The sequence below is a fragment of the Pongo abelii genome, chromosome 5 (genome assembly GCF_028885655.2).
Source record: "Pongo abelii isolate AG06213 chromosome 5, NHGRI_mPonAbe1-v2.0_pri, whole genome shotgun sequence".
Lineage (NCBI taxonomy): Eukaryota > Metazoa > Chordata > Mammalia > Primates > Hominidae > Pongo > Pongo abelii.
Window position 1 is genome coordinate 32,967,026 of NC_071990.2, and position 23,405 is coordinate 32,990,430.

At 41.8% G+C, this 23,405-nt stretch overlaps 2 protein-coding genes across 4 annotated transcripts; one reads left to right on the top strand and one right to left on the bottom strand.

Moving 5' to 3' along the window:
• Nucleotides 1–656: 656 nt before the first annotated feature.
• On the top strand, nt 657–6,486 carry LOC100442956 (HLA class II histocompatibility antigen, DQ alpha 2 chain). The gene is made up of 5 exons (XM_002809117.6): nt 657–791; nt 4,408–4,656; nt 5,070–5,351; nt 5,519–5,693; nt 5,861–6,486. The coding sequence occupies exons 1-4, from the start codon at nt 710–712 to the stop codon at nt 5,671–5,673; spliced, it is 768 nt and encodes a 255-aa protein (XP_002809163.3). The 5' UTR covers nt 657–709; the 3' UTR covers nt 5,674–5,693; nt 5,861–6,486.
• Nucleotides 6,487–15,386: 8,900 nt separating this feature from the next.
• Nucleotides 15,387–22,818, bottom strand: LOC100442586 (HLA class II histocompatibility antigen, DQ beta 2 chain). Of its 3 annotated transcripts, none has more exons than XM_009237098.3 (5): nt 22,660–22,818; nt 20,966–21,232; nt 18,161–18,442; nt 16,583–16,606; nt 15,387–15,757 (listed from the first exon to the last, which is right to left on the bottom strand). In XM_009237098.3, the coding sequence occupies exons 1-5, from the start codon at nt 22,766–22,768 to the stop codon at nt 15,744–15,746; spliced, it is 696 nt and encodes a 231-aa protein (XP_009235373.2). In that variant the 5' UTR covers nt 22,769–22,818; the 3' UTR covers nt 15,387–15,743. The 3 variants fall into 3 exon arrangements, with proteins under 3 accessions (XP_009235373.2, XP_054413343.1, XP_002809162.2); XM_054557368.2 differs by lacking the exon at nt 16,583–16,606 and adding an exon at nt 17,075–17,185 and having other exon boundaries at nt 15,388–15,757; XM_002809116.5 differs by lacking the exon at nt 15,387–15,757 and adding an exon at nt 17,075–17,185 and having other exon boundaries at nt 16,536–16,606; nt 22,660–22,771.
• Between the last annotated feature and the right edge of the window lie 587 nt (nt 22,819–23,405).

The following is a 23,405-nucleotide window of genomic DNA, read 5'->3' on the forward strand; positions in this document are numbered from 1 at the left end:
GATCGGTTACTGTAGGCAGCACCGCATGACAGTCTAACCCCTTTAATTGCCTTGGTCAAAAACACCTGGAGCTTTTGAGAACTTGGGGACTTAACCAACTGGATTTATACAAGTAGAAAAGGCAAAGGTATTGCTTGGCTACCACCAGCAGAGATCCCTAGAAAGGTGGGGTCAAGTCAAAATTTGGGGAATACCATATACACTATGGAAGCAAAAAGAAAAACAGCTAACCCACATACAGAAGCCAGAGAAAGGGGAGTGCACGGGGACTGCCAGGGAGGAAAATCACTTCAGGGAAGAATTCCTGGAGAATGTAACCCAGAAAACCCTGAAGGATGCCATATTATTGATGACCTTACCTATCCAAGAGGCTGCTCAGAAATTCCCGCCCCTCTTGACACTAGCAGACATGCACACATGAGAGAAGATTCAGATTTAGTATCTTCCCTTTATTTATAGAAAATTTCCTCAAGACCATGCTGTGTGGAGGATGTATCAGAACCAGAGGATGTCCCTGTCTTCTTCCAGGGCTCTTAATGTAAACTCTGCAACTGGCAAACAGGATTGTCACCATAGGGGATTTTTCTGATTGGCCAAAACCTGACCTGGCAGGGTTTGGTTTGGGTGTCTTTAGATTTGCTTGTCTCGAGGTCCTCACAATTGCTCTACAACTCAGTACAGCAATTGCTGAGGCTGCCTTGGGAAGAAGATGATTCTAAACAAAGCTCTGATGCTGGGGGCCCTCACCCTGACCACCGTGATGAGCCCCTGTGGAGGTGAAGACATTGTGGGTGAGTGCATGAGTGAGGGATGTTCTCTGGAGCTGAAAAACAGTAAACTGAAGGAAAAGAAAGAGTGCAATTTGCTAAGAAATAGTAGAAATTTCCCAAGGGTCTTTTCAGTATTAAGAAATTTTAAAATTATGGCTGTTCCTCCTTCAGGAAACCAGAGCTCCAACCGACTCTCTTTGCTACCTGTGCTATTAGAGTTTACCAAGGACATTGTTCTGTTTATATTATATCCAGAGACTATAGCCTGGAGGTCTGTATGGCATTCCATCATGATTGCCTCAAAGATCAGGAATGTTTCCGTCAATGGCGTATTTTTTGCTATTAAAAATTTCTGAACTATTACTCCCAAATTTCTCTGAACAACTTTTGAAGCTTTTCATTTGCCTCCTATAGCATATGTTGGGGTAGATAGTTCCATGAAGTATGTATACTCTATAGATATAAAGAAAGAGGTTCTTTTCTTTCTCTCAGACTTACTCACATTTCCACATGGGAATTGGCACAGGTGGGGAGTAGGTGAAAGAGCCCAGCAGGCTGAATGCCTTCAACAATCATTTTACTACGTGGTAAATGTGGTACTTACTCTCTGCTACCTCATATGTGTCACCTTGCTTATAATCAAATAAAATGGGCATGTAGATGTGCTTTATAAATAGTAAAAACATGAATGTCAACTTTTTTAAACTTATTCCTATTATAGGTATAACTTCATATTTTTTCTTTAGCGAAGTAAAGACTATATTTTAAAATTGAGAACTTTATGATAAAATGCTTGGTAAATTAAATTATTTTATTCTCAAATTGTCAACCCAAATTACTTGTTCTTCACCTTATCTAATGAAGTCTTATAAAGAGAAAAATGGGCAGGCACAGATTCATTATTTGGTCCCTTAGTCCCCTCTGCCTTTGTCGTCCATCTCTTTCTACCTCTCTTCATGCATCCCTTTCTCCCTCTTCTCTTTTAGGATCCATCTCTGACTCCCTGCTCGTTTATAGACATGGGCAGTGGGTTTGTAAAACAAAAGTTAGAAAGTCAAATAGTTAAAAGGGGAAGTGAACTGGAAAGTACTCCAAACTTCCACAACCTTATTAACCATAGCTGCTCCCATTCTGATTTTGTTTGGCAGTGGAAGTTTCACCTGCTTCTCCAGAGCACTTGGCTTTTTTGTTTCAAATTTCCTTTCTTCAGCCTCACACCAGAGTGCCCTGGTCAGGCTCGACTTATCCATTAGGAAGAGTGTGGGCAGTGCAGGGGACCCTCCAAACTGTAAAGCTACAAGAGAAAGTTTTAACTCCTTTTAAAATTAGAAGAAAAATGAAGTTTTAGAGCCTATGAAAATGTTTTAACTTTTTTTTTTTTTTTTGACGGAGTCTCGCTCTGTTGCCCAGGCTGGAGTGCAGTGGCACAATCTCGGCTCACTGCAAGCTCCACCTCCCGGGTTCACGCCATTCTCCTGCCTCAGCCTCCCGAGTAGCTGGGACTACAGGCGCCCGCCACCACGCCTGGCTAATTTTTTGTATTTTTAGTAGAGACGGGGTTTCACCGTGTTAGCCAGGATGGTCTCGACCTCCTGACCTCGTGATCCGCCCGTCTCAACCTCCCAAAGTGCTGGGGTTACAGGCGTGATCCACCGCGCCCAGCCTTAACTTTTAATTTAGCCTAGATTGTATTTGTCTTTATACCAATACAATCAGAAGCTGTAATTTTCTGTATTTTTATGGAGGAAGGTGCCCACAAAAGCAACAGTGCTCGGGGCTCACAAGTCAAAATTCAGCCCTGGGCATCCCTCATCCTGGGCTTTGCGTGGTTCTGCTACCTGTGTGCCTGTCAGTCTTCCCCAAAATCTATGTAATTGTCAAAAATTGCAATTGTCATTCGATACACGTTTGAGCACATGATGAGCTAACTTTTGGGAATTCAAAGATAAAAAATCATGCTGTCTGCCTTGCAGAGGGTGCACAAACCAGTGATGGAAACAGTATGGGGCACAGGAAAGCAGAAGGCCCTGCTGAGCAGGACAGTGGCCCAGCAGAGGCTGAAACTATAAAAATGACTTGGTTCCAGCTGGGCCAGTAGAGTGACGTCCTCCAGCAACACTCAGCGCCCAGGACAAGTACCAGATGAAAAGAAGGATTGCATGTATTCCACATATATTCATGTTTGAACAAGGAGTCAAGGTTTATTGTAAGGATAAGGAGTCTTTGTTGGTGGCCTGTTAAGTAACCAACCAGGGTAGTCATGCTGGGTAGGGAAGAAGGTGAGCTGGAAGAGGAACAGACAAACTTGGAGAGCCAGACATTGAGTTGGAGGCGTTGGAGGTCACAACGCGGTCAAAAACATGTTAACTTAGTTAACTTAGTTGTTAACTAAGTAGAAACCTCAAGGATAAATTTTAAGATTTCTCCAGGAAATCCTAAAAGATAACTTCTTTCAGGGAGAAAAAACAGACCCTTGCAAAGACATGAAAGGAAATGTAGTTTGGTTTGATTGGCAGATAGTTGTGAAGAATGTTGGACTGTAAGGCTGTCAATATCCTCCTCACACAACTCCCCAAAGTACACTGTATTTGCTCCCTTACCTACCTGACTCTCCCACCATTCAGTTCATTCCTTGATGCTGTTTTAAGCAACCCCTGCTCTGTCTGACACTTTTGGATGCTCAGTAAATGAGGAAGGAAGGAAAGATAAAATGGTAAAGGGCTCACACATGTCTTGACAAAAATGTCCAATTCGGCTCGTTTGGCTGTACTTCATGGCTGCTGCTCTGCCCTGGCATCCTCGCACAAGCTCACTGCCCATTAGAGGAAAAAGGGTTTAATTTACCTGAGTCCTCGAGTGAATGCAAGTGTTGAATCAGAACACTATAGACATTTAGTAACCTCCTTCAGAGGGGAAAAAAGTGGGGGGAATGACAGAAATTCAAAAACCAGTAGAGCTTCCACTTTTCATTTCAGAAGAAATCAGCTGCTCTCCTCTAAGGACCACTACTATTAACAAAACAGAGACCTTAGAATAATTGTTTATTTGTTATAAATGTATAATGTTGCTATTCTTGTAATAGTCTTTCTTATACCCTATTTTGTTAGAAGAAATTCTTTTAAGTTAATACGTTCCTACATGCTTTTCTTTGGTTTAAAAAAAAAAAAAAGGAAACTGTGTAGAAAGTGTCCTGTTCTGATCTAGTCCTGACAGGAAAGGAAGTATAATCAACTTGTTATTAACTGAGAGATAAAACTTAGGAAGTAGAGGGAAATAAACTGAATCTCTGAGTAAGAAAACTAAATCCTATGATAACTCATTCATTCCTTCTTTTGTTTATTGCAATATTCGTCATAAGCTTATGATGTGCCAGGCACTAGGTAGGCACTCAGGAAATAACAGACATGTGACGTTCTGCCTTTGTGGAGCATATGCTATAGTGGGAAAGACAGAATCAGTTCTAACCTGACGACTACCAACGTTAGGCAAGGAGGAAGCAGGTGCTGGGAATATTGTTCAGGGACTGTGCCAAAGATGAAGCCCATAATATTTGAAAGTGAGTTTCTTCAATCACTTTCTGTATTAAGGTTCTTTCTCCCTGTGTTCCACCCTCCTGCTTGTCACCTTCACTCATCAGCTGACCATGTTGCCTCCTATGGTGTGAACTTCTACCAGTCTTACGGTCCCTCTGGCCAGTACACCCATGAATTTGATGGAGACGAGGAGTTCTACGTGGACCTGGAGACGAAGGAGACCGTCTGGCAGTTGCCTATGTTTAGCAAATTTATAAGTTTTGACCCGCAGAGTGCACTGAGAAATATGGCTGTGGGAAAACACACCTTGGAATTCATGATTAAACAGTCCAACTCTACTGCTGCCACCAATGGTATGTGTCCACCATTCCACCTCTCTTTACTGAAACTAATCCTTCATACCAAGTTTTACTCCCTTCTTCTCAAGAGATTTCCAGATCTTCTCATGGTAATTGCTGAAATCGTATCATCTCCCATCTCTAAAATCACATATTCCCATGTAATACAAGGGTCTTTCCATTATGCATTCATTAAATCCTTCTAGGAGAGATCTCATCAACCTCCTACTTTATTAAACATGCCCACAGAGAGAAGGGCGCAGGAATAAAGCAGAAGCAATGTGTCGTTGCTCCCAAGCAAAAGGGAAATAAGACCTCTTTGACTATCAGGTGGTGAAATGCTGGTAGGAGGGCTCTTCCAGGATGTAATGCAGAAGCTCATGGCAGAGCTATTCACACTTCACATCAGTTCTGTTTCCTCACCACAGAGGTTCCTGAGGTCACAGTGTTTTCCAAGTTTCCCGTGACGCTGGGTCAGCCCAACACCCTCATCTGTCTTGTGGACAACATCTTTCCTCCTGTGGTCAACATCACATGGCTGAGCAATGGGCACTCAGTCACAGAAGGTGTTTCTGAGACCAGCTTCCTCTCCAAGAGTGATCATTCCTTCTTCAAGATCAGTTACCTCACCTTCCTCCCTTCTGCTGATGAGATTTATGACTGCAAGGTGGAGCACTGGGGCCTGGAAGAGCCTCTTCTGAAACACTGGGGTAAGGATGAGTTCCACCACTTCATGAGTTTCTAATAATAGATTTCATTCTTCTCCCTAAGCCTGGGGCCTTGAGTCTTGCAGAGCCAACCCTCCACCCCATCCCATCCCACACACATGCACATGAGCACACTGCACATTCTGACCTCAACAGCTCCACTTTCACAGAGCCTGAGATTCCAGCCCCTATGTCAGAGCTCACAGAGACCGTGGTCTGCGCCCTGGGGTTGTCTGCGGGCCTCATGGGCATTGTGGTGGGCACTGTCTTCATCATCCAAGGCCTGTGTTCAGTTGGTGCTTCCAGACACCAAGGGCTCTTGTGAATCCCATCCTGAAAAGGAAGGTAAGATTGAGATTTGTTAGAGCTGAAACCTCAGTATGAGAGGGAAGAAAGTGGGAGGGGGTTGTGGACACGAATGTGGTTGAAAGTTGTAGGCGAATTGGGAAGTGGCATGATGATGACACAGGAGGCCCCTCAGACCCATTGATCTCATGTCTGTCCTATTGCAGGTGCATTGCCATCTACAGGAGCAGAAGAATGGACTTGCCAAATGACCTAGCACTATTCTCTGGCCTGATTTATCATATCCCTTTTCTCCTCCAAATATTTCTCCTCCCACCTCTTCTCTGGGGCTTAAGGTGCTATATTCCCTCAGAGCTCACAAATACCTTTCAATTCTTTCCCTGACCTCCTTTCCTGAATTTTTTTATTTTCTCAAATGTTACCTACTAAGGGATGCCTGGGTAAGCCACTCAGCTACCTAATTCCTCAATGACCTTTATCTAAAATCTCCATGGAAGCAATAAATTCCCTTTTATGAGGCCTCTATTGAATTTTTCCCATCTTTCATCTCAGGGCTGACTGGGAGCATAACTAAGAATGGGCGACTCTTATGTTTCAGGCCAATTTAATATCATTCCCCAGATAATATTTCGTGTCCAGTAACACAGGAGCAACCAAGTACAGTGTATCCTGATAATTTGTTGATTTCTTAACTGGGGTTAATATTTCTTTCTTCCTTTTGTTCCTACCCTTGGCCACTGCCACCCACCCCTCAATTCAGGTACCAACGAAGATGGTAATAGATAGCCTCTGCCCTTGGCTCAGAATGGTTATAGCAGAAATACAAAAAAAAGTAAAAATGTCTGTACTAATTTCAATATGGCTCTTAAAAGGAATGACAGAGAAATAGGATAAAAGAATTTTGAATCTCAAAAGTTATCGAAACTAAAAAATATTGTTACCAAAAGTCAAACTGCATTCTCAAAACTTTAAATTTGTGAAGAATGACAACAGTAGAAGCTTTCCTCTCCCCTTTTCACCTTGAGGAGATAAAAATTCTCTAGGAAGGAAAAGAAATGGAAGCCAGTTAGAAAAACATTGAAATAAGGCCAGGCACGGTGGCTCACGCCTATAATCCCAACACTTTGGGAGGCCAAAGTGGGCAGATCACTTGTGGTCAGGACTTCGAGACCAGCCTAACCAACATGGTTACACCCTGTCTCTACTAAAAATACAAAAATTAGCTGGGCATTGTGGTGGGCACCTGTAATCCCAGCTACTCAGGAGCTGAAGCAGGAGAATCACTTGAACCTGGGAGGTGGAGGTTGCAATGAGATTGTGCCACTGCACTCCAGCCTGGGTGACAGAATGAAACTCTGTCTCAAAAATAAATAAATACATATAAATAAATTTTTTAAAAAAGAAAAATATTAAAATAAGGCAATAATATAAGTGGGTATCTGAAAAGGAACAAATGCTTGCTCCTTACTTAGGGTTAGTGACAATGGAAAATGGATAGAAGTAGAAGCTACAGACCTATTTAGGGGCCCCAGCCCCCTGCTCCTCACCCCTCCTGGCTAAGGAAAGCATGAGCCTATGAGAGAGAAATCCTAGGAAGAACAAGACAGTTAAGACAATGTAGCAGCAGTAGTGGGTGCTATGTCCTACACTGGATTCGTGGTCTCCTAATAGAAACTCTCTCAGAGGAAATGGGTCCACAGGGACCTCACGGCTCTAAACAGCTATGAAATCTGCCAGGATATGCTATCTGCATCAGTGAGTTTAAAATGTAATAGGAGGAAAAAAGACAAAACATTAACATAATAATTGATACGACATAGTTTTGTACAAAGAAACCTAAATCCAAATCCATGACCCAATATTTTGAAGCTAATATTTCGAACTTTACTGGGTAAAGTATCTGATTGACATTTCTGAACCTTATTTTTCTCATCCACAATGTGGGAGTGATAATACTTTCCTTGCAGAGTTATTAACGGAATTTGAATAATCTTGGTATATAGACAGTGCCTTACACATAGTATATAAATACATAAGAAAGCACTGCAGTTATGTTTATAATGGATTTATTAAAAAGAATGGATCATATTATATGAAAAGTACATTTGTTTTCCTTAGCCCTTTAATGATTGAGGAGATTCAAATGTAGACGTAAAAGTGAGTTTCTTTTCATATGTTAACTGGAGGACTTTTTCTTTCTTGAGAGGCTGAGATTGGGTTGCTAAGAGAACTCTTAGGACAAGAAGTTGTAATATTTGACTTCGGTTTTTAACTCTCTAAGGGGTATATTCCCTCCTTATGGCCCATAAATTTTAAGTCAAGGTGAATTATATGCAACAGCAGTTTATCCATATTTACTTTGGGGAGGAGGTGGGGAGACTCTGGGAGAAAATAATTATAAATGCAGACTGGGAATTAGTAAGTGCAGGGAACCTGAACCAGTGGTGATCATGATAATGTCCATTACAGAACATGGAGGATTTTTAGGGCAATGAAACTACTCTAGTTTTCTTTAGGGCTTGAAACCACAATGGTGAATAAATATCATTATGCATTTGCCCAAATCCATAGAATGTACAACACCAAGAGTGAGCCTTAATATAAACTGTGGACTTTGGGTGATAATGATGTGTCAGTGTAAGTTCATAGGTTGTAGCAAATGTACCTCTGTCGTGGAGGATGTTACTAGTGGGGGAGGCTATGCGTGTGTGGGAACAGAGAGCATGTGGGATACATCTGTACTCTACAATTTTTCTGGGAACCTAAAACTTCTCTAAAATAAACACTATTAAAAAAAAAAGAAAAGAAAAGGTCAACAATAATGATCCCAAATATATAAAATTAAAACTGTAGTATAAAAATTGTCACATGAAAATGCATGAATGTGCTAAGAACTTTTCTGCAGTAGGATTTAAAATAAATTTTATATAAATTTCAATGATTCATGAGCCAAGAACCCAGCATTCTGGAGGTGTGTGCGTTTGTATGTGTGTGCGTGTATGTGAGTGTGTGTGTGTAATATAAGGCTTACATTGAATGGCATTATGACCAGAGTCATACAGAAATATACAAATGCTCCCCTATTTAGAATCCCTCCCCAAGAAATACCGAGGAAAGCAAATATAATGGTGGTTGGATTTTACTGAAAGAATGTATTCAAAAAGTATTTATATAATGTTAAAATAGCATAATTAAAATTAGTTTTATAAAATAGAGCAAATGTATATTTTTACCAGCTAAAAGTTAAAAGTGAAATCATTATTATATTATTATAATATTATTATAAGCAAAGTTATGAATCAGGCTGCATGATTTTAAATCAAATGATTCTTAAAAATTATTTGTTATCTGAATTATTTCAGATTACATACATAAAGTATGACTTCATTAATAGGTAATATCACATTGCTTAAATTTTACAAAATTTCCAGTCACAATGGTTCATGCCTGTAATCTCAGCACAAGGTTAGGGTCCCTTAAAGCCCAGGAGATGGAGACCAGCCTGTAGTCCCAGCTAGTAGGGAGGCTGAGGCAGGAAGATTGCTGCTTGAGCCCAGGAGTTCGAGGCTGCAGTGAGCTAGGATCGATTGCACCACTGCACTCGCTCCAGCCTGGGCAACACAGCGAGACCCTGTCTCTAAAAATAAATAAATAAATGAATGAATAAATAAAAATTACGAAATGTAAAAATCACTTAAACTATTTCAGGTTTGTACTTACCACATACAAACTAGAGATATAAAGAATTAAACATTACAAATAAAGCACTTCACACACAGACTGGCCCATAGTAAGCAGTTTATAGATGACAACAAATTTGTGTTATAGTGATTTTCTGGAGTCCAAGTCAAAATCCCATGATGAATGACACCACAAGGATGTAACCAACAAAATTCAGAATATGAGAAGTTCTACTAGATTAAAAAAAAAGTCTCCAGCAAACAATTTGCAAAAAAAAGTAAAAATAGAGAAAAAAGCTATACACTTGAAAAAGACTGAAGAAATATAGTAACCAAATGCTGAGCTTTGTTTAGATTCATATTCAAACAAAACATCTGTTAAAAAATTTATATGAGGCAATCAGAAAAATTGACACTGAGTGTATCAAGGAATTATTTATCTCATTTTAAGTGTGTTAGTGGCATTGCTATTATGTTTCTAAAAAGCCATTATATTTTAGATTTTCATAATAAAAATATATAAATGAAATATGATATCTAAAAATATCTTCAAAATAATCCAGTATGTGCCTGTACGGTAATTGGGTGGGTTTACAAAATTGCTCATGAATGGATTATTGTTAAAGCGAGGCTGTTGATACATGGAATTCTTCTCTCTACTACTGCACACAGTTGAAATTTTCTGTAATACAAAGGTTTTTTAAAAAAAAAATGTATTCAGGAAAGCCCCATAAACATAGGCAGAGAAGCATTCTGTTTGAAGTTATGTTAGTTTTTCAGTTTTTCTCATTTTTATCACATTTAGGAAACCCTGTACAAATCCTGCCCAAGACTGTAAGAACCTCTCAGGAATGCAACTCTAAAGAATGTGTATGCAGGAACTGATAATAACAAAGGAAAGCAAGTAATGCTTGCTTTATTATTGGCTGGACTAAGCCCCCAGACTTGTTGATACATTCACTAATTCATCAAAAATGCAAAAATGGTCATTGATTACCAGTGCTGTAATAAGTACTCACAATTTGTTGAATGTTATTAAAATAATGTGAAAACAATTACAATCATTATCTTCATAGAACTTACACTCCAGTGGGAGGAAAATACATATATTACATAATTCCACAAACATAGTTGCAAGGTCTGAAACATTTATAAAGAAAAAGAATGAGGTAAAATGAGCGAGTGTTGCACAGGAACCAGGTATAATTTGGGGGAGTTTAGAGGTGGCTTGGAGAAATGTATCTTGAGATGAAATAAGATGGTATACAGTAGGTAAAGGACAAGGTTGAAGAGGGCAGAGCAAATGTTTGAGAAACTCTTACAATATGAAAGAGAAGATGAGAATAAAATAACATGAAAATTATCACATTTAACAGAAAGTTCATGTAACAGCAAGTAAGTTTAAAGTCATTCTAATTAGAATTCTTGATCTGTAAAAGTAATAACAGAATGCTAAAAACAATTGAAAAATTTAATAGAAGGATTGGAAAATTAAATAAGAAAATCTCACAGTAATTTAAAAGGCAAAAAAATGTAACACATGGTAGAAAAAATAAGATGGAGAACAGACCAAGGAAGTCCAACATTGAGTGACAGAGCTAGAGAGGCCAACAGGGAAGATGAAGGGAGAAAATGATCAGAACAAATAATAAGGGAAAATTTTCCAGAGATAAAGGATTTAATTCTTCCATAGAATAGTCTTGTAAGGTATTTAGCAAAATTAACAGACTCACTTCTGAATATCTCATTTTCAAAATTTCAGAACTTCAGGTGTTAAAGAAAGATCATAAAATATTCCAGTGGGGGAAATCAAAATGAAACAAACTGACAACAAACAAAATACTTCTATTATTAAGATAATGAGAAAGTCTTTGAAGTTCTAAAGGAAAATTATTTTTTTATTAATAAATGTAGACCTTTTCAAAGTCACAATCAGGCATGGAGAAAGAATAAAAATACCTGTGAATGTAAAAGGACATAAAATTTACCTACCACGCAGAGTTTTACTAGAAGTTGACTAAGGATATGACCAATTGAGATTGTTAATCAGGATATGGGAAGGTAAGGAATCCCGGAAACTGGGTTTAACCTGGGATCTCACTGAAAAGGGATCCTACTACAGCAGTTTCTTGGCAAGCAAAGAATACCTGACTACATAAGTGATATTTAGAAAGTGATAAACGTTTTTTTCAAATTTAGAATGAAGCTGTGAGCAAAGCCTAAGGAATCTTATTGCTACAGCAGAATGTCAATATTTTCAGCTTTGACAATATTGAAAAAAAAAAGATGTAGATACCTCATTTTGGCAATTGGAAGCATAAAGGAGAGGGGAAAGGGAGGGTAACAATGCCAACAACTTCATCTTCCAAGAAGGAGGGGACGAGACATTGCCCATACTTACAGAAGTCACAAAGATCAGTATATTTAAATTACAATCGCAACTGAAAAAAGTATGTAAAATGACTCATGAATTAGAGCAAGGTTTTGGAAATTGGACTATTATTTCAGTTACAAAAAAAAATGGACTGTTATCCTTCGGCCTAACTAAGCTATTCGGAAGCTGCAAGAGCCCCTCAGAGTTGGTCCAAATTAGAGCAGGGTTTAAGGCTTTTATACCCCTACACTGACCAGTCATTATAGGTGGGTTCCTCCTGGGAAGTGGAGTAAAATCCGATGAGGCAGCTTTCATCACCTAAGGCAATTCCGAGGCATGACTGACAGCTGAGGGCAGTCAGCCAGCAACATTCCCAGCAATGAGAGAATAAATCGTTCAGTCTCAAAGGGAGGAGTTTAGGTACAATGGAACAGCACTGACGACAGAAACACTGTTCTAGTTCCTGGGAGTACATATACATTCATGTGGAAGAAAACAAACAGATAAAATTCAGCATCTATTTAAAAATTAAAAATACAACTACCACATGATCCAGCAGTTCCACTTCTGGGTACATATGCAAAGAAAATGAAATCTGTGTCAAAGAGATATCTGCACTCCCGTGTTTATTGCAGCACTATTCACAATGGCCAAGAGATGGAATCAACCTAACTATCCATCAGCAGATGAATGGATAAAAAAAATGTGGTGCATATACACAATGGGATACTATTCAGCCTTATAAAACAAGAAAATCTTGTCATTTATAGCACGGATGAACCCATTGGACATTATGCTAAGTGAAATAAGCCAGGCACAGAAAGACAAATATGACATGACCTCACTTATATGCAGAATCTTAAAAAGTCAAAGTCATGGAGGGGGTGGGGTGTGGGGAGAGGGAGAAAAAGGAATGAGATGTTGGTCAAAAGGTACAAGTTTCAGTTAGAGAGGAGGAATAAGTACTGAAGATCAATTGTGCAGCATGGTGACTAGTTAATAATATCATACAGTTGTCCCTTGGCATCCATGAGGGATTGGTTCTAGGACCCTTCCTGGATACCAAAATATAAGAATGCTCAAGTCTCTTATTAAAAATGGCTTAGTTTTTGTACATCACCTAAGCATATTTTCCCATATACTTTAAATCATCTTTAGATTACTTATATTACTTAATGCAATGTAAATGCTGTGTAAATAGTTGTTATACTGTATTGTCTTTTAAGTTGTATTATTTTTATGTTGTATTGTTGTATTTTATCATTTTTTCCAAATATTTTCAATCCATGGTTGGCTGAATCAGAGGATGCAAAACCCACAAATACAGAGGGCTAGCTGTATTGTATATTTGAAAATTGCTAAGACAGATTTTAAATATTCACACCACATAAAAAAATAAGTATGTGAAGTGATGGATATGTTAATTAGCTTGATTTAATCATTTCATAGTGTATACATATATCGAAATGTCACATTGTACCTTATAAGTACTCATAATTATTTGTAAATTAAAAATAATTTAAATTTTTTGAAATGTAACATTCTTAACTTTTTCTTGTTCAAATAAAGTTTTCTGTTCTTTATTTTCAAAAACTTTTTTGTTTAAAAATATCACCTCAATCATCTCAATTTCTATTAACTCAATTGATTCACCCTATTAACTTATGAACTCTCCTCTGAAGTTAAACATTCCATGATTTATCGAGAATGGTAAAGTTAATGTGCAGTAAGATCTTAGCCCACAGTAAAAAGCAAATCTCAGTGATGTCACTCAATAAAGAGACCTAATTCCACAGTTTCTCAAGTGACTCAGGTTACATGGAGTTTCCAACGTCTCATCGTGCATCTACTTGCAAGTTCCATTGGCTAGTATTAGTCAAATGATCCCAACCTAACAGCAGAAAAGACTGGGAGATGTAAAGAACCTTATGGCATATTGGCGAGCACCATTGTCTCTGAAAGATATACTGATATTTCCTAAGGTAAGGACAAATGCTCACAACTGGCAGGTTGTTCTCTAGAACACCCATGCACTTTCCTCCAAGTTATATGCCTACTAAGACTCAATTCTTCTTGTTAGCAAACTTATTTATAAAAAATGTACTTGTTACTTTAATTATCAATTAAAGATTATACTACCCAATGAAATCTGGGTGCAAAAAATAATTGTTTCTATGAAACTGTCAGTGGAAGAAAGGGAAAAAGACTTTGATCCTCTCATAACCAGGATGTGTTCAGTGTGACAATGTTGAACTGAATGTTCTAAAATCTGTGTTGGACTGCATTAAATACGGTCATAGGCTACATGCAGCCCGCGGGCTGAGGATTGGAAAAGCTTGTCTGCCTTAATGACAAACCCAGAGACTGAGATGTAGACCATCTTCAGGGCTGAGCCCACATCAAAGGGGTCACAGTGTGTAGTGACATCCCTCATAACCGGGAAGAGGGTGTCATCAGGAATCAACAGGTTACGATGTCAATGACAAAGGGAGCTCAGACAAGGAATGAGATGGCTGTGAACAGGTATCCCCACTGAGGGACCCTAGAACCAAAGGAAGCTCTGCTGTTTGACCTGTGTGCTCCACAAGAAACAAACTCCCCCCTACACCACTCCACTGTGAGGAGGCTCTGGAGGCTGAGGTGCTCCACATGGCTGGTGTAGACATCTGCACACTGGAAGTCATTTCCAGCATCAGAAGGATCTGGAAAACCCAGTCCTCCTTCCTAATAAGAGGGATGAGCACGCTGGCTGGCAGCATCCCGTGCACAGGATGGTGTGTTTGGGAGGTGTACATGTTACCCAGGCTTGGACAATCAGAATCCTTCCCCAAATTATTAAAACTCTGGTAGACACTTCAGAAACATATACAACAAAGACAGACACACACACACGCACACACACTCACACGAAGAGAGAGACGAGATAAGGTGTGAGGTGATAAGAGAGATGCAGAAAATAAAGAGATGCAAAAAGAAAAAGAGAAAGAAATGCAGATAAATAGTGACAAAGGATTACAAAAATAGAGAAAGGCAACAATGCAGTGAAAGAGACACAAGAAGGGAACAAAGACAAAACTGGAGAGAGACATACAGAAAGAACTACACAGGGACAAAGAGACACACGGAGAGAAGAGGAGGATGCACAGATGGAACTATAACGAAAGAGAAGAGAGAGATGAAGATCTCATTGAATATCTGGAACTAGTCACTTCTGAAACCAACTTTCCTTGTAACATGAATCAAATATCTTTGGGTTGGGTGTCTATCATCTGGAACCAAAAATAGTACTTTCATTGCTGGTTATGCTTTCTTAAAAATAAAAATTAGTCTTGATTGATGTGACTTGCCAGCCAGAATATATTTGAAACATCAATCACTATAGTTGTCCCCAAACAATTCCACCATGCTTACTTAGACAACACTTGCCAAACCAGAAGAGAGGCTGGGATGTCCTATTGCACTGAACATCATTATTAAAGAACCATGAATGATGTGATGACTGAATTGATTTTCTACCTTCTCTGCCTACCCTTACTTTGCATCCCAAGATGCTTTCAGTGTCTTTTCAAAGTACAACCCTCTTTCTAGCCACAGTTTGGCTGGGTCACCTCAAGGTATGTTCTTTCACTTGGCAGTGATTTCCTACCTCTGTTCAGTTAAGGAAGTTCCAAATACAGATAACTCAGAATCATGTTTAATTATGGGAAAAAGCACTAAAGTCAGGTAAATGATTTTGTTTGTCGTGCTTCTCTTGACAGGTCTGTTGGGGGAGAATGGAAACAGAGAAGCCCCTTGGGTCCTGAGTAGACACAGCTTGCAGTGCATAGGTGGAGGCTCTGGGTCAATGCAGGAAGCAGAGTCACAGCCAGTGCCTTGGGGTGGGGATCACAGAAGGTGACCTGGTGGCTGTGTGAGAGCCACTGTAGGACTCTGACCTCAGTGGGACAGGGTGACACAGGCAGCTAGGAATTCTGGGCAGGGGCAGGTGGGCATTACAGAAGAGTGATGACCAATCCAGACAAAAGTCCTCAGGAGTCAGTGCAGGAGCCCTGGAGAAGAGAGACGAGGCATGATCAGCACAGGGTACCCTGAGGGACACACCCTCTCCCCCACTCCTCAGTTTCCTCTGCAGCATCAAACAGAGGATGCTGAGGTCCGGGGCATATCGTCATCACGTTCCCCAATATCTGTGTAAAGGTAAAATCAGCTCATGAGGACACAGAACTTCAGCTTGATGCAGATATGTGGAGGTGGGGAAACAGCAGTTACCCTTCTGGGTAATATGAAGGGTTTGATTTTTTTAGTAAATTCGATGACACTTCATCTCCACCACTAGCAGCCTCTTTTAGTCACTGAAAATGCCTACAGGCCATAGCTAACAAAATGTGGCACAAAGTGGGCATCACCCTACTATCTGACATTCAAGATGTGGCTCTGTCCCCACATTTCACAAAAAGATGCCACCAGAGTTAAGGCCTGGTTCTGGGAAACAATCTCTGGAGATTCCTAGAAACTGGCAAACTTCTCCCCTAAGTCTTAACCCTCATAGCAGCAAATAGGCCATGAACAGAGACCACTGTGCCCTGGAACACTCCGCTCATGCTCTTCTTTTTTTTTTTTTTTTTTTTTTTGAGACAGAGTCTAGCTCTGTCGCCCAGACTGGAGTGCAGTGGTGCGATCTTGGCTCACTGCAACCTCTGCCTCCCGGGTTCAAGTGATTCTCTTGCCTCAACCTCCCAAGTGGCCAGGATTACAGATGCACACCACCACGTCCAGCTAATTTTTGTATTTTTAGTAGAGATGGGGTTTCACCATGGCTCTTCCCTCTTATGCCTGTGCCCTCTCCCCCAACTGGATCACGGCTGAAATATTACCCGCTGGTGGAAGCCCTCGAGGTCCTACAAAAGGAAGTTATACAGAGGAAGTTCTTGTTAAACAAACAACCACTATCTCACCCCAAAGGAAAATGACACATGTAGTTTAATTGGGGTTATATCCTCTTCCCTCCCATGTTCTTTAAGTCCTTAAGCACCCTAAGTTAAAATCCCCCAAAACAAAGGAAATCGTCACTAGAAGGCAAGGAGGCCAAGGCTCTGACCCTCTTAATGGAGGAAGCTTTTAGAAAGGAGCCAGTGAGACAATGATGAATGGTAAGGACACCCTGGAATAAGCTCTATCAGTCAGCTCTGGCAGCGCAACCATTCACCCAGTAAAATCAGATTCCAATGCCTCCTCCAATCTTGTCCTGTCTCCTCGTAATTCCTCTCAGGGTCAGGAGGAAAGAGCTACATCTAGAAACAGAACCTCTCTGAACAGAGGGTCTGGGTCACAGCCCATCTTCCCCATTTCCCCCTGGGGTTCCTCACCTTTCTGACCCCTGTGACGGATGATAAGGCCCAACCCGAGGAAGATCAGCCCCAGCACGAAGCCTCCAGCGCCACTCAGCATCTTGCTCTGGGCAGATTCAGACTGAGCCCCTAAAGAGCAGAGCCTGAGTGTCAATGTTTGTCCCCATACCCCATAATGTCCTTGGTACAGGAGGTGGAGGTGTCAGGGGACACTAGTTCTCCAGTCTGACCACCCTAGGGAAGGGAAAGACCAGCCAATAGGTCTTTGGACACAATGGGTGGGTGAGGGAGAGGAGGAAGCACACCCCTGCCCCTCAGGACTTCATCCATAACCTTAAACCCTAAGGCCCCAGTCACCAGCCCTAACAGTCAGTCTCTCATAGCTGTCAGAGCTGGGTTCTGGGGCTTTAGCAGTGTTGATATGGTTTGAATCTATGGCCCCACCCAAATTTCATGTTCAATTGTAATTAACAATGTTGGAGGTAGAGGCTGGTGGGAGGTGACTGGATCATTAGACCAGATTCTTGTCACCATCTTCCTTAGTACTGTGATTACAATAGTGGGTTTTCATGAGATCTGGTTATGTAAAACTGCGTAGCACCAACCCCCTCTCTCTCATGTTCCTGCTCCTGCCATGTGAGACACCTCACTCCCTCTTTTCCTTCTGCCATGATTATGTCATGAGCTTCCTTATGCCTCCCCATAAGCAGAAGCCACTATGCTTCCCCTACAGCCACAGAACCATAAGCCAATTAAACCTCTTCTCTTTATAAATTACCCATTCTCAGGTATTTCTTTATAGTGGAGTGAGAAGAGGCAATTAAACCTCTTTTCTTTATAAACTACTCAGTCTCAGAGATTTCTTTGTAGCAGTACAAGAATGGACTAATACAAATGTGTAGAGTGATCTCCCTGGTATCTGGAAAGACAATGAGATCAGGATTCATCTGATGTGCTCGCCATGGGGCAACAGGTGCTCTAGTCTCCTGTGATTCCCAGCTCAGTAGTGATGTCAGGGACAAGAGATGGGATGGGAAGGATCAGCGGGAGCTCTGCCATTTGTCTTGTGGGGCCCACAGTAAAAGGAAATCAGTTTCCCCTCACGCCACTCCACAGTGATGGGGCTCTGGAGGCTGGGGTGCTCCACGTGGCAGGTATAGACGTCTCCACGCTGGGGAGTCATTTCCAGCATCACCAGGATCTGGAAGGTCCAGTCACCGTTCCTAATGAGGGAGGTGGACACAACGCCAGCTGTCTCCTCCTGGTCATTCCGAAACCACTGGACTTTGATCTGGGCTGGATAGAAATCTGTCACCGAGCAGACCAGCAGGTTGTGGTGGTTGAGGGCCTCTGTCCTGGATGGGGAGATGGTCACTGTGGGCTCCACTGAGGGCAGTAACAGACAGGGAAAGATACAGGAGTGAGACGTGAGACCACACAGCACACCTGCCATGAGGAAGGGTCCCTCCTTGGAACCAGAATGGAAAGATACCTGGAGTCCAAGTCTTGGATTAAGGTTCCTTCAACAAATATAAATTTGACAATCACTGAGAATCCAAAAACAAACAACAGACCCTGGTTCCTGCCTTTATAGAACTTGCAATCTAGTAACAGAGACCAAAAAATTGAATGTTATTTCAAAAGTTTGTAATATTTGAAGGAAAAGTAGGCGGACCTTGAAAAAAACTAACACTGATCAAACATCATGTTTGCCCATAACTCAGTTCCTTTATCTTCTCAGAGTGCTGCTCATGGTCAAAAATGACACATCTTTCCCTGCATATTTTATACATCTTAACCTTTACCTCTCTGGCCATTTTACTGCGTTTCCTTTATTTCTTTAGTGTAAAATTATAGTAAATATTTAATGTATGCTTTATTTACTTGGTAATATGTTCTCTCATTTTCCTGCTTTTTCTTAATTTCCTTTTAACACTCAAGATAGTTTAATCACTAGCTGCCTACCCTACTCCATCCCCTTGCTATTGAGAATTACTTTCTTGTTCTGAAATCAAACATGATCATGTATGTTCTCCATAGGAAATATTCTGAGATCTGTGAGAGGTTGGCCTGGGTGAATGTGCCTGTAATGCGAACATATACATATAGCTGGGATTGCTGAGGTCAGTAGGTGGCACCTCAATTAAACAGCACTCATGAGCCATTGTCTGGAAGGAATCATGGTTCCTGCTTGGACTTGAACTTTTCTTTAGGTCCTCCTTCCTGGAGTCTGACGAAATAACAGTCAGCTATGTGAGGACTTATAAGATTTGCTCATCTTCAAAAGATTGAAAGTAAAAATAGAGGGCACAAATTCATGAGAAAAAAATAATAGAATAACTTTTATTGAAATAGACTTGAAATGGCAAAAGTATAGGTACTTGACAGCATTAGGATGTGGGTCAGAAGAAGGCAAGAAAGTTTTGTGAACCTGTATAGATAACACTGGGGTCAGACTAGGGATTGATTAATCAGTGAATTTTCAATGCCTTGAAAGTATCACTTTGTCCCATTAACAGTGAAAACAGGCAGGAATAGACTCACTGCTGTTTCTTATCAAAATTGGCTTTAACAAGGCTTTACTTCCCTTAGGCTGTGTCGACAAGTAGTGAAGAACATAAAGAATGCTGTGCATTTTGGAGGAGGCTTCAGGTCCTGGTGCATAATTGTGGGTTGATTACTTAAAGTGTTTATCATGTACCAATATTAGGATATATAAAGTGGTGAAGCTAATCTCTAATGCACAGGTAACTGTGCTATTAAATGACATAACATAGATGGTGTTCGCTAAGGCAATTGTCTAGAAATAAGTGCTCACTAAGTGGGTAAAATTGACGTTCAGAATGTTTATCCCTGAAGTGGATAGTGATGGGGGGAGGGAGAAAATCTACTCCAAAAGCAACCTGAAACTATTTTTATTCAATAATTTAGTGGCTTCAATCTATTTATTTCAAAGCTTCTGCTCTTTTCATTGTGCCATTTGTTCAGCTTTTCTAAGAAATTAAAACTGCCTTATAACACGATTCAAGCGTTGTTTTTATTTTCAGCAAACACCTTTTTCCCTAGACTGCATTCACAAACCTTATTAAGATCCAAGTCAATAAGAGTTTAAAGCATTAAGCAAAATAATAGACAATAATTGATAAAGTCCATCTTTAAGGCTCTATTTATCCTCTGCTTTCTCTTGAGCCTAAGTGGAAGGCCAGCTGAGCACATTTATTCATTAAACAGAAGATCATTGAGCTCATACCACATGCCAGTCCACGAGTCAGGTACCAGGCATGAAATGATTAAAATACTCTCACCTCAAAGAGCTCCGCCATGAATGACAGCCATTTAAGAAAACAGAATTACGATGAATAATAATTTGAAGCCAAAAGTTAAAATATCTTATTTCACAACTGTAATTGTTGGATGCCCTGCGCGCAGTTGTGGAGCAGCCCTAACTCCACCAGGCCAAGCCTGAAGCTTCCTGCGGCGCGAGCTGTGCAAGTGGGCCTTGCTGGGTGGGGCAGTGCTAGTGGGGCTGGCGGGCAGGGGAAGACGGCGGGCATTCGGGGCAGAAAGAACTGCTTAGCGAAGGTAAGGCACGAGGAGGCAAACGCATAAGGCACGAGGCAAGAACATGCAGAGCAGAGGACAAGGCCGATGGACGGGGAGGCTGGGGACACACTGGGCAGCCTAACCCAACCCTGCAGGGAACTAAGGGCTGCGTTTGTGCATCCCCCTGCTCTGCCCTAGATCCCCGCCCCTCCGATACTACCCCCAGCCTCCATACCCCCGCCACCTTTCTGTACGCTGGGATGGACCAGGGCTCGGTCCTTGAGGCCGCGCCGTCCTCGCCCCTCTGTGCGCAGAGACTCGGGCCCCGGCCAAAGGTGAGCCCCGCGGAAGGACGATGACGCTCACCTCGCCGCTGCAAGGTCGTGCGTAGCTCCGCCTCGTAGTTGTGTCTGCACACCTTATCCACCGCGGCCCGCTCCTGCTCCAAGAAGTCCTTATAGTTGTTCCAGTCCTCGATGCTCCGCCCCAGCTCGGTCACCGCCCGGAACTCCCCAACGTCGCTGTCGAAGCGCCCGTACTCCTCGCGGTTATAGATGTATCTGGCCACACCCCGCACGCGCTCTGTCCCGTTGGTGAAGTAGCACATGCCCTTAAACTGGACCAAGAAATCCTCTGCGGGGAATCACGGCGGGTCAGTCAGGCCCCAGCCCGGCCCTAGCCCCAGCCCCCAGCCGGACCGCACCCTGCAGCCGCCGCCCTGACCCGGCCAGCAGCTGCGAAACCCGTCCACGCGAAATTGAGTTCTTGGCTGGGCCCGTGCCTCGTGCTCTGGACCTGGGATCCTCGAGGCGTCTCTGCCCCAGCCCTGCCCGCCCTCTCTGAGGGCCTCGGGAATCTGCCTTCCTTTAGGGAGGTAAGAGGGAAAGCCCAGTCCCTGGCCTGAGCCTGTGAACCAAGTGAAGAGGGCAGTCGGACCGATTCTACACTGACCTCTGCTCTTAGATCAGGGCGCTGTCGCATGAAATCCCATTTTCCATGGAGCTCCTGGGAATCTCAGAGTTATCCACATAAATTTGAGAGTTCAAGGGAATAACGAGAAAGGTTCAGGAATTAAGCTTGTTCTCGTCCTGATGTAAGTATTCTCTTGGTCCCTGGGCAACAGACCAAGTAAACCCATGCCTGGATTTACTCCCTTTCTGCTATACCCGCCCAAGTGCCCTGTGAGGTTCACTCACTTCTGTGTTAGAAAGGACTTACACCTCCGGAGTCCTAGAAGGAAACATTTATTCATGGAAAGAGCCCAAGCTTTTGAATTCTATAGAGTCCAATTAAACTGAGTCAATCACCAGCTTGGGCAGGTTACTTAACAGAATATCCATATCACAAGTATAATTACGTAAAAGGAAAATCATGATACCTACACATAGGATGTTAGCAGGAGTGAGAGAGAATTTATAGAAAGTATTGTCCTGTGTCTGAATGGAGTGGTTTCTCAATATGCATTATTTTCCTTCTTTACCTCCTCCTTTCTGTCATACTAAATTCAGTCCACCATCAACTCAGGTCCCTGAATCCCACTCAAGTCATCTTTTGCCCATAAATCAGTGAAACCCGAAGTAAGACTCCCTGTTTGTGGTCATCCAGTCACCTTCCCTCAGCACTAAGAGTTTGCCTCCACAAACTCTCCACTCGAGTCAGTAGTATAGACTCCTTTACCTCCAATACAGACACTACAGACACCATTGCTGCCTTACATTTCCCAGTGCAGAAAAATCCTACTGTGTCTTTGGGGAAATGCACATCTTCAAAAATCGCTCCACGGTCACTTTGTCCTGTCACGGGTAGTAAATGCACATTTTGTCTCCTCTTTCCTCTCTCCTCCTTCAGGCTTAAGCCTGTGGGATTGGGGTTGGATTATCCTCACCTCACCCATTATAAGGTGGAAATAAAAATGCAACATAGCTCTATTTCCCAAAAAGAATAAATGGTGATAAAAGACTGTGTTCTGAGATCATGGAGATCACCATCCCCCATGCCCCGACCCAAGGAGAGCCTGTTCCCAGAGTGGTGGCTCTCGAGAGCAGCTGCCCTGCACTTACTGGGAAAGTCTCTGGCCTCAGCCACTGGGGTGCTCAGCATCACCAGCATCGCGGTCACAGCTGCTGCCCAAAAGCCTCCAGGGATCTGCAGAGCCATCTTCCAAGACATAATTGAGACCAAGGAAAAAGCAGTGGTAGTCAACACAGCTCAAACCTAATGGATCTTATGTACCTGCCAGAAAGAATAAAAACCTCTGGATGTTTCCATGTGTGGTAGGACTGGGGAGTCCCTAGGAAGGGAACCAATCAGCACTGGAGCTGAAGGACCTCATCTGCCTCTGGGCAGACGTTTTTCTGTGAAGATTCTCACTCCAATGCCTGGCACTGTTTCTTCTTCAAATTGCACTAGATGAACATTTGAGGGGAAGATTTCTGAATAGCTGAAGATTGAATGGCTTAGGGGTTTTAAGAAGCAAAAGACAAATGTGATTCAAGAGTAGACATCTTACAACCTATTGTTCTTATACTTGGGATTTTTAGTAGGGCAAATTAAGTGAGGATCATATTTCAGGGAAAGGAAATTGTTGTCACAGAAATATTCACTTCTATTAGACACTCTGAGGAGCCTTAAGTTTTGGTGAGAAGAGCAAAGTTCTTAGAAGGAAGTGATGGTGAGTTGCAGTTCTACCACTAATGTGCTTTATGAGAGTCAACAAATTACTGAACTCCTTTTCACCCCCAGGCTTCTCTTTGCAAAATGTGGATCATGTTTTATGCATTTTACATCTAGATCTTCACATATACAA

Bases quoted from the DNA above. Each gene is read 5' to 3' on its own strand.
- LOC100442956 (XM_002809117.6), top strand. From the start codon at position 710: ATGATTCTAAACAAAGCTCTGATGCTGGGGGCCCTCACCCTGACCACC. The intron at 792-4,407 runs GTGAGTGCATGA...TTCACTCATCAG, and splicing joins TGGAGGTGAAGACATTGTGG to CTGACCATGTTGCCTCCTAT. The intron at 5,352-5,518 runs GTAAGGATGAGT...CCACTTTCACAG, and splicing joins GCCTCTTCTGAAACACTGGG to AGCCTGAGATTCCAGCCCCT.
- LOC100442586 (XM_002809116.5), bottom strand. From the start codon at position 22,768: ATGTCTTGGAAGATGGCTCTGCAGATCCCTGGAGGCTTTTGGGCAGCA. The intron at 18,443-20,965 runs GTGAGCGTCATC...TACTGCCCTCAG, and splicing joins CACGACCTTGCAGCGGCGAG to TGGAGCCCACAGTGACCATC. The intron at 16,607-17,074 runs GTGAGGAACCCC...TTCCTTTTGTAG, and splicing joins CCGTCACAGGGGTCAGAAAG to GACCTCGAGGGCTTCCACCA.